At 52.7% G+C, this 9,683-nt stretch overlaps 1 protein-coding gene across 2 annotated transcripts in view; it reads right to left on the bottom strand.

The window, feature by feature from the left end:
- Window positions 1-9,633, bottom strand: part of LOC123232245 (ceramide synthase 1-like) — a 14,522-nt gene extending 4,889 nt beyond the window's left edge. Inside the window, exons 1-7 of one of the 2 annotated variants that reach the window (XM_044658632.1) lie at window positions 9,569-9,633; window positions 4,920-5,079; window positions 4,011-4,191; window positions 3,444-3,605; window positions 3,014-3,161; window positions 208-359; window positions 14-119 (exon numbers count right to left, since the gene is read on the bottom strand). In XM_044658632.1, coding sequence (XP_044514567.1) covers window positions 77-119; window positions 208-359; window positions 3,014-3,161; window positions 3,444-3,605; window positions 4,011-4,191; window positions 4,920-5,034 — 801 coding nt within the window. In that variant the 5' untranslated portion in view covers window positions 5,035-5,079; window positions 9,569-9,633 and the 3' untranslated portion in view covers window positions 14-76. Of the gene's footprint in view, window positions 1-13; window positions 120-207; window positions 360-3,013; window positions 3,162-3,443; window positions 3,606-4,010; window positions 4,192-4,919; window positions 5,080-9,568 lie in introns of those variants that run through there. The other variant, XM_044658633.1, reaches the window with a different exon arrangement.
- Window positions 9,634-9,683: the final 50 nt, after the last annotated feature.

Here is a 9,683-nt window from a genome sequence, read left to right as displayed (position 1 = left end):
GGGGCGGGGCGGGCGGGGCGGGGGAGGGGCACTAGACGGGCACTGGACGGAGCGGGCCCCAGGGGTCTGCAGCCCCCTAGAAGCGCTTGTCTTTCACCAGCCCGTTCCTCAAAGGCTTCCTGGAGAGGACAAAGGAAGAGGGAGATGAGGCCGTCTCCTCTGCCCACCTCGGCCCTCCCCCGGCCGGAGGCTGCCATGGTTACTCACTCTTCTTTCCAGGGCTTGGGGGGCGGCAGGGGGCTGCCCTCTCTCCCAGAGGCCAGGGCCCCGGCGCCGTCTCCCGCCTCCTCATACTCCCTCACGTCGCTCACCTCTCGGACCTGGCCCGTCAGCACCTTGGCCGCGAACACCACTATGTACTGGGGGTGACGAGAAACGGACAAGGGGGCAAAGATGAAACCGACAGATGCATCCCTCCTCCATCTCTGGCCTCCAGACGGAGGGGGGAACCGCTGCAGAAACTCTGTCATGCATATCTACCCTTCCACCTCTGAGAGGCAGCTGGACGCTGGGGGCGAGACTCGGCACTCTTTGGCCTCAGTTTCTCCATCCACAAAATGGGCCTAATAATAGCATCTTCCTCCCCGGGGTCAAATGAGGTAATATTTGTAAAGCATTGAGCACTTCTGATCCAACATTCATATGCCTGCTAGCTGGCACACAGGAGGCACCAGATCCATGCTTCCTTCCTTCCTCTAGTCACCAGGCCTTTGATCCCCCTCAGCCTGGGCAGATAGCAGGACCCCGACTCTCACTTTCCTAAAACTCAGTGACTTTCTCCCTGAGGAAACTTCAAGGACTTCCCACAACCTTCAGGGGGAAATTCTTCTTCCCTCCCCTCCTCTCCAAGGAAGAATGTGAGACAAGCCCCTTCAAGGGCTCACCTGGCTCTGGCCCCCGATCCCAGGCTGACTCATCCTGGCAACTTTCACAACCCTATTTAGGGTTTTCTTGGCCAAGCTGTTTGCCATTTCCTTCCCCAGATCATTTTACAGGTGAGGAAACTGAGGTAAACAGGGTTGAGTGACTCGCCCAGGAAGTGTCCAGAGGCCAGATTTGGACCCAGGATCTCCCATTGCCAGGCCAGCCTCTCTATCCACTGAGCCACCTAGAGGCCCCTTCCTGTCTGCTTTCTTCCCCTCAGCCCTAGGATCCGAGGACCCTGGCCCTTTTGCTATTCCTTGAACAAAACAGCTCCCCTCTCTGGCCATTTCCCCTGGCCCTTCTCTCTGCCCCTCTTTGCCTTTGCCTCTGGACTTCTCCAAAGAAGACTTAGCTCAAATTCTGCCTTCTGCAAGAAGCCTTTCCTGGCCCCTGCTGCCCCATCCACTCTTTACAGATTCTATGCAATATCCAGGCTGTTTCCCCTCAAGAAGGAATGGAAACTCCCTGAGGGAAGGGCCTGCTTCCTTTCTGTTTTTGCAATAAATCCTCCTTGAAATCACAGTGAATTGAAAACAGTCCTGGCATCTCCAAGCCTGGGCACAGAAGAGGAAATGCACTTCCCTTCCTTCATTTAAGGACACCAAAGAAAAGAGGGGCAGGAAATAGCAAGAGGGAAAGTTATGCAAAAGCAAAAGAGACATTCATTTATTTTTGTGTTTGCCCTCAAAGGGAAGCAAGGATTATTTCCCCCTGTTTGGCAGATGGGAAAACTCTTCCAGAGTTCAAATCTGACCTCAGACACTTCCTAGCTATGTGGGCAAGTCACTTAACCCTGTCTGCCTCAGTTTCCTCATCTGTAAAAATGAGCTGGAGAAGGAAATGGCCAACCACTCCAGGCTCAGCATCCTAGAGTCAGACACCTTTGGAACAACTGAACAACAAAGAAGAAACCAAGGCTTTCTCAACCCTACATCACTCAGGATGTGTCTTGGATGTGGCTCAGATCCCATCAAGGCTATTCACCAGCTGTGGAACCTCCACAAAACCCCTCTCATACCAAGTCTCAGTTTCTTTATCTCACATCACAGGGCTATCATGGAGAAACCTTGTCGTTATCCCTACCTAAAGTTCTAAGAAAAAATATGAACCCATATTATTCAAAAGAGGCAGAGTGTTATAGGTGGGACAATGGATTATTGGATTCAGATTCAGAAGACTAAGATTCAAAAATTGACTCTGCCCCTAGCTAAGCCTGAGTTCAAATCCAGCCCCAGAAATGCTATAGCTGTGTGGTCTTGGGCAAGTCATTTTTGCCCGTTTGCCTCAGTTTGTTCATCTACAAAAGGAGATAACGGCATCTCCCTCCCAGGGTTTTTGTGAAGGTCAAACAAAAGAATATTTGTAAAGCGAATTTAACACTGGCTCTGACCCACAGTAAGCACAACCTAAATGTTTGCTGTTGTTGTTGTTATTATTATATACATAATATAATAAATAATATGTATTATATAATAATAAAATCCATTTGGGGTTTTCTTGGCAAAGATACTGGATTAGTTTGCCATTTCCTTCTCCAGATCATTTTATAGATGAGGAAATCGGGGCAGACAGGGTTAAGTGACTTGCCCAGGGACACTGTGCTAGTAAGTATCTGAGGCTGGGGGCCAGCCCCACAGTAATCATAATGACTGACATTTCCAGGAATTATCCTCAATCACCCCATCAGGTATGGGCTAATATCATTTCCATTTTACAGAGAAGGAAACTAAGACTCAGAAAGTTTCTACATTTTCTAAGTGAAAGCTAGCTTCAACGATGAGATTTGAACTGAAGCCTTCTTGATTCTTCAGCTCAGTCCTCTCACCCCAATATGGTATCAATATTATTCGTAATCTTTGTCATAATTAAAGGTAAAATAACAAAAAGAAATGGATAAATCTACTATGTTCTGTGTAATTCTATGTCACTCTATCACATGCATTCATATAAATGTTATCATTGCTCCATCTTTGCCTCCTCTCTGTGCCCTGAGGATGGCTCACCAGGGCCCCTGCACCCACCAAGCCCCTTCTCTTTCTCTAGGCTAGCCCTGTCGGATACAGACCCCCCACCCTTCCCCAAGGCTCACCAGAAACCAGTAGATATTCATGAGCAGGAGGGTGAGCAGCAGGGCATTGAAGAAGAAGTAGAAAGGGATGTCAGGGACGGAGAGCAGGCTGCAGTGACACGTGGCGTAGAGCACTTTGAGAGGGAACCAGTAAAGTCGGAACCAGAACCTTAGGGAGAAGGTGGAAGGCACAGAGCAGAACAATTAGGGAACTCGGGAGGCTAAAGCCACTTGCCCAACATCCCAGGGCTAAATAAATAAGCCAGTGGGCATTAGAACTGGGAAGTTCTCCAACAATAAGTCCAATGCTTTGTCTGTCCACCATCCGGGAGATACCTATGTGTACTGCAGCTGCCTGACCCAGCCCATGTGAAATAGAGGGGCAAAGGAAGGGACCGGGCAGCAGGACCGGTGGGCAGTGGGGGAGGCGTCGGTCCAGGGCATCGCTCACCAGCTAAGGCTGAAGCTGATACAACCCAAGTCAGAGATGAAGTCATTGAGGCGATGATAGACGCCACCTCGAAATTTAAAGTAGACGTTGAGTTTAGTGAATTCCAGCTGGACGTCATTGATGTCATGGAGGAAGAGAACAAGGATTCCCACATTGTGGTACCTGGTGGAGTGGAGTGGGGTCAGGGTCGTCAGAGCTGGCAGGATCCTTAGAACCTAGAATGTCAGGGCTAGGAGAACACTTAGGACATGGAATGTCAGAGCTGGGAGGGAGCTTAGAACAGATGTCAGAGCTGGGAGAGAGCTTAGAACAGAGAATGTCAGAGCTGGGAGGGAGCTTAGAACAGAGAATGTCAGAGCTGGGAGAGACCTTAGAACCCAGAATCTTAGCGATGGGAGGGACCTTAGAACATAGAAAGTCAGAGCTATGAGGTCTTTAGAAGCTTTCTAATCAAATTCTACCATCTCACTCACTTTATAGAGGAGCAAATTCAGGTTTAATAAGATCAAGTATCCAAGGTCACACACAGTCAATGACAGAGCTGGACCTTGAACTCATGACACTGACCTGAAGGCATAGGAGAAGACAATTAGAATAAGGGTGACAATATGGTGTAAGAGCATCACCACTGAGTCCTTGCGCCAGGCGTCCATGTAGAGGGTAGCATAGATGGAATGTCCATAGAAGCTGCCCTGCAGTAAGTAGGCCACGGCAATGTCCCTGGGCACCTCCATGCCTGGCTTCCAGTCTAAGAAAGGAACAGTCAGTCACTCCTCAGAACCCTGCTCCCCCAAGCCCTTTCCTAGCCAGTCTTAGTAAAACTGCTCAACAGGCAGGAGTCACCCCATTTTGCTTCGTTCCTCAGGGCACAAAGAAGGGAAGGAACTTGTTGAAGGTCACAGCAAAAAGCAAGGACAGAACAGAAGCTAGAACCCATGCTAGAACTCATGACTCCTACCCCTCCCCAACCCTCTACCTACCTAAAAATAAGCACAAGCAGAAATCTGTCTCTAAGCAGACAGAGCAATCCCCGAAGAGTCACCAGAATCGGATCAGAAGTTCCCTTCTTAGTCCCTGACAGAAAAGCTGTTCCCAACCCCTGCTTATGACTCACCTCCTACAGGCAGCCTTCCCTGACCTACCTCACCCAATTCCCCAGTTATTCCAAGTGCAAAAGCTGCTCTAAGCTGCACCCTCTAAGCAGTTTCATTACTGTTGTATCCTCTCTCTCTCCCCTCTCCAGGGGGATCCCCTAGAATGCTATCTGTCCAGCCTGCTTAGATAAAGGAAGGATTCCCTGAGCCAGGTAACTCCCCCCAGATCAGGGATTGCCCTGTGGGCCCTTCTTTCACTCAGTATAGTGCACGTACATGTCAGTGTGGGGCTGGGGTGGGAGGGTAAGATGCGAAGGGGACACAATGGCTGAGAGGGGTCCTTGGATTTGGGAGGGAAGAGGAAAACTGGGTCAGATCCTACCATAAAAGACAGAAGGTGGGTCATGGAAGAAGGGATAGTTGGTGCCAAAGAGCAGGTAGGCGCTGTAGCCCCAGGCTGTGGAGTAGAAAAGGAATTTCCAGGCACTCTCGGGCATCTTGGCAGCATCCTTGGGTTGCAGTTGGCACCATCTGGCCAGCGGCTGTGGAGGAAGAGGGCGAGGTTGAGAGGCATTGGACAGCCTCACACACCAGCATTCCACAAGGCCAGGGCTAGTAGAAAGAGCATCCTAAGACCTGCATTTGAATACTACTTCTGTTATCTACTAGGAGCTCAGGCAAGGCTCTTCCCCTCTAGATGCCTCAGTTTCTTTATCCACAAGATGGGGATAACAAAACTGGCACTACATGGCAAAGTGGTTATGGAGTTAGGACAAAGCTGTCTTTTTTACTCTAACTATAGGCAAGTCTTATTTCCTAGATAATTTCTAAGGTCTCCTTAGCTCTGAACCCTGTGTTTAAAAGGGCTCAAAGCCCGCTTGGCTCATGAGCTCTCCATGCCCAGACAGATACCATGGACTCCCTTCTGGCCCCCTGGCATAGCTACGGGCTTCAGGGCTATCCTAGATTAGTCCAGGCAGGGGCAGAGCTGAAGTTTGGGAATGTGAGAGAAGGCCAATGTGCCCACAGCCCCAGGAGTGGCTGGGATGGCAGAGAACCTCAGGCCACCACCATGGCGATCCTGATTCTTGTTCCCTGCTGAACCAGCTGACCCTGGGGCAGTACCACAGCTGAGGGCCTATCTCCTCCACAATTCCCAGCCTTCCTCCTCTGTCCCTCCCTCCCTCTCCATCCAACCCACACTCTTAGCTAAACTTAGACCCCAGCTGTCTGGATATAGGTAAGAGAAGAGGCAGAAGGGACTGGGAGGAGAAAGGACATGGGGGTGGGCAGGATGAATGAGGAGACCGAGGACACATGTGAGGCCAGATAAGGACAGAGAGAGGCAGGAAAAGGGATGGAAGAGAGATGGGGAGGGGAGGAATGGAGAAAGCCAAATTATGAGAGGATGAGGGGATGATTCCTTCTCCTACCCCTCCTCTCCCCACGGAGGTGTCCCGAGGCTTTAGGGCAGGAAGCCTAGAGTGGCCTTTGATGAGGACCAAATATTCTAGGCTTCAGGAATAACTCTTACTCCTGTGCTCCCCACTACATTTCCTCCAAAGTGGGAAGGGGGTACCCGAGCCATGTTGCCATGGTGACAGGGGAGGCACTCCAGTTTCCACTAGCAACCATGCTGAGAGCCCCTTCCAGGCAGTTCTAGAAGGGAGGTGCTGTCAGTCCAGCTCCCTTCCTCGACACACCCAGCCCCTGTCCCCTCCCCTTTTTTTCCACCTGGATCCCTTCTCCCTAGGGAACAGGGCTCCCTACCCAGCTCTTGTGCCTTCCACCTCCATCCTCTGCTCTCTTTCAGACCCAAATTTGCACCCTCTCCCTCACAGGCAGCCACTCCCTCCCCTTGTGCAAGGGCTGCCCCAGAGAGAGGAGTCCCGAATTTCCGAAAGAAGCCCAGGCTAGTTAGACCCTCTGCTGAGGAGATGGTCATGGTCCCTGGGTTCTCTGAGTGCTGGCCTGGCTCTCGTATGAAGAGGCAGAACCAGAGAGCAGAACTGGGTGTGTGTGTGGGGGGTGGGTTGGTGGGGTCGGTAACAGACAGGGGATCTGAGGAAGATCTGCAAAACAATCCCAGCTACCCCAGAGGGGCTGTGCTGCCCCATTCAAGCCAAGGCTGGATGACCACAGGTCTGGCAAGTGGAAGAGAAGATTCCTGCTCAGGTACAGGTTTGATTAGATGTGTGCTGTTCTCCCCCCCCCCCCCATCCAGTGTCCTTTATTCTCTCTTATGATAAGTTACAATTCTATAGTATCTACTTCATGCCAGGCTTTGTGCTAGGCACTCTACAGATTTCTCATTTGATCCTCACGATGACCCTGGGAGGTAGGTACAATTATTATCCCCATTTTATAGATGAGGAAATTGAGGTAAACAGGTAAAGTGACTTGTCCACAGTCATTTAGCTAGAAAACTATATGAGGCAAGATTTGAGCTCGGGTCTTATTTCTTTTAAAACCATTATTTTCTGCCTTAGAATTGATTCTAAGTATTGATTCCAAGGCAGAGGAGTGATAAAATTTGGGCTATTGGAATTAAGTGACTTGCCCAGAGTCACACAGCCAAGGAAGTAAGACCAGATTTGAACCCAGGACCTCCTGTCTCCAGGCTTTGTTCTCTATGCACTGAATCACCTAGCTGCCTCTTGAACTCCGATTTTCTTGACTCCAGGCACTCTACCCACTGTGGCACCTGCTCCTATCTGAGAATCTAGGAGTGGTAGGTGAGGCAGGTGCATGGAAGGAGCCCAGACTCTGGGGCATGGCTCCCAAGGCTCCCCTGCCATCTTCCCTCACAAAGCAGTTCTCTTAAAGCTCAGAGCTGGCCTGTCATCATAGGTGGGTAGTTACAGAGCCCCAGGTGGGGACAGCTCTCTTCGGCCACCTGCTGAGACACAGCAGACCTTCCGGAATGAAAGGCAGAGGGTCGTGGGAAGGGCATTCCCTTTCCTGGCTCATAGATTCTGAACCTGGTGCCTTCCCATGTCACTGAGGTCACCGAGGGCAATGGAGAAAAAAGAAATGTTGTTCCAAGGAATTCTGGAGCTCCTGTGTTAGTAGCTGTGGGGCAGGGCTAGACAAGAAAGGGTCAGCTGTGCTGGCCACATCAAGGACTCTGCATCATCTCTGGATCTCAATGATCCAGGCCATGGCTGCCTGGGGCAAGCCTGCCAGATGTCACAATGTCTACACGCTTGAGATGAGTCAATGATGTGACCCGACAGCCAAATGCTCATTAAACCTCGGGCTTCATTAATAAGCAGAAGGGGGAGGGAGAGCAGTCCCAGGGAGACTTGCTCTGGACCAAGGACCCATGGAGAAGCTTGGGTCTAATTCTGCACATCACATTTTAGGGAAGGACATTGGTAAGTGGAAGTTTGACTGGTGAGGGGCAACCGAGAGGTTGAGGCATTGGACAGGAAGAAGGAAGGCAGGAAGGATATTTAGTTGGGAGAAGAGAAGACTCCAGAAAGGGATTCTTAACCTTTTGTATGGTATCTCGGGGTTCCTTTTGGCCTTTGGTCTAGGGGTCACAGAATCACATTTTTAAGTGCAGAATGTGAAACAGGGTCCCAAAGGAAACCAATTCTATTAACACAAGATCATCACATTTTGGAAAAATGTCATGGCTCTCAGGTTCAGAACCCTTGAAAGTCCAAGGGGCAGGACATACAGCTTTCTTCAAATGTTTGGTGGAAAGGATCAGTCTTGTTCTACTCAGGCACACAGGTGACGGGCATAAGTGGCGACCACAAAGAGAAACATTCCCAACTCTCAAGGTTCCCCAAAGAGATGGGGGGCTGCCGCCTCAGGCCTTAGAGGCTTCCCTATCACTGAAGCCTTTCAAATAGAATCTGGAAGAGTAGCACCAGCCAGGGTATTCTTGTTCAGGAAGGGAGGTGGTCTAGGGGCCCTGAAATTCTAGTTTTCTCAGCCTGAGCAGAGGTGTGGAAGTTAAGAAATAAGGCTGCCAGACCCAAGCTAGAAGAAGAGGGTGTGGGGGTCTGATTCAGGGCTGTGGTGCCAGAACAAGGACCCCTTCCAGGGGGTCCTCCTAGCAAGCTAACACTATGTCCCATGTCCTGGGAATACAAGGGACAGTTTCTTCCCTGGTGGAGAAAGGCTCCATTGTTAGGGTCACTGGATCCCCTAGCACAGCCTCCCCACCCCCTGTGCCGTTTCCCAGGGCTGTTTCCAGCCAACCCCCAGACAGCAGAATCCTGGGGGCTGGGGTGTGTGTGTCCAAATCTTTCTTTCTCTAGACTTAAGAGCCAAGACCCGGGGAGCCGAGAGGTGTCCAGGGCCTGGAGCCTCTCCAGGAAGGGGCCCCCTGCTCTCCCGAGGCATGTCAGGAGAGCCCAGTCGGCCCCCTCTAGCTCAGCACCAGGGGGCGGGGGACAGGTCCAGTCTACAGGATGGAGGGGGCCTGCATTCCCCTGGCTTCCTGAGAGCAACGTCGGCCCCAGCTCTGACCCTGGCCACCTGGGCTCCCCGCAGTCACCTTCCAAGGACGCTGCAGGGCGGGGGCTCCCAGGCGCCTGGACCCTGCCCTTCACAGCTCAACCTCATCCCTGTGGCCATCTCTTCTCTCTCTCGGTCACTCCACGGAGCTGCCCGTCCGGGTACCCCAGCGGCCCCTGGGCCAGTTCCTACAGCCGGCTCCGCGTCCCCCCCCCCCGCCCCGCCCCAGGTCACGTGAGCACCCCCTTCCCTCCCCCGCGCGCACACGTCCGGGGCTCCTCTTTAGGGGGTCTTCTGCGGCCTCGTCCCAGCCGCGTCCTCACCCCACTCCGGGGGCGCTTGCACCTGCGCACAGAGCGGCCCCCTCCCGGCCCGGGCCCCGCCCCTCGACCCCGGCCCCAGTCGGGGCCGGAGCTCCCCTCTGCGGTCTAAGCCCCTTTCACGGGGTAGGCCCCGACCCCCGCTGGCCCAAGCCCCCTACCCTGGGCCCGGCCTATGCCCCCTGCCCAAGGTAGCGCCCTCCCTGCGGCCCCTCCCGACCCGAAGGGCACCACTGACCCGAAAGAGGCCGGCGGCAGCGGCGCGGCGCAGCGCTGTCCAGGCGAGGCCGGCCAGCAGCAGCAGCAGCAGCTCGGCGGCCGCCAGGTGCGCGTGCTGGGCCCAGCTCCGGCGG

The sequence above is a fragment of the Gracilinanus agilis genome, chromosome 1 (genome assembly GCF_016433145.1).
Source record: "Gracilinanus agilis isolate LMUSP501 chromosome 1, AgileGrace, whole genome shotgun sequence".
Classification (NCBI taxonomy): domain Eukaryota; kingdom Metazoa; phylum Chordata; class Mammalia; order Didelphimorphia; family Didelphidae; genus Gracilinanus; species Gracilinanus agilis.
Note: the sequence above shows the minus strand (reverse complement) of the source record. Positions and strands in the feature narration are given on the sequence as shown.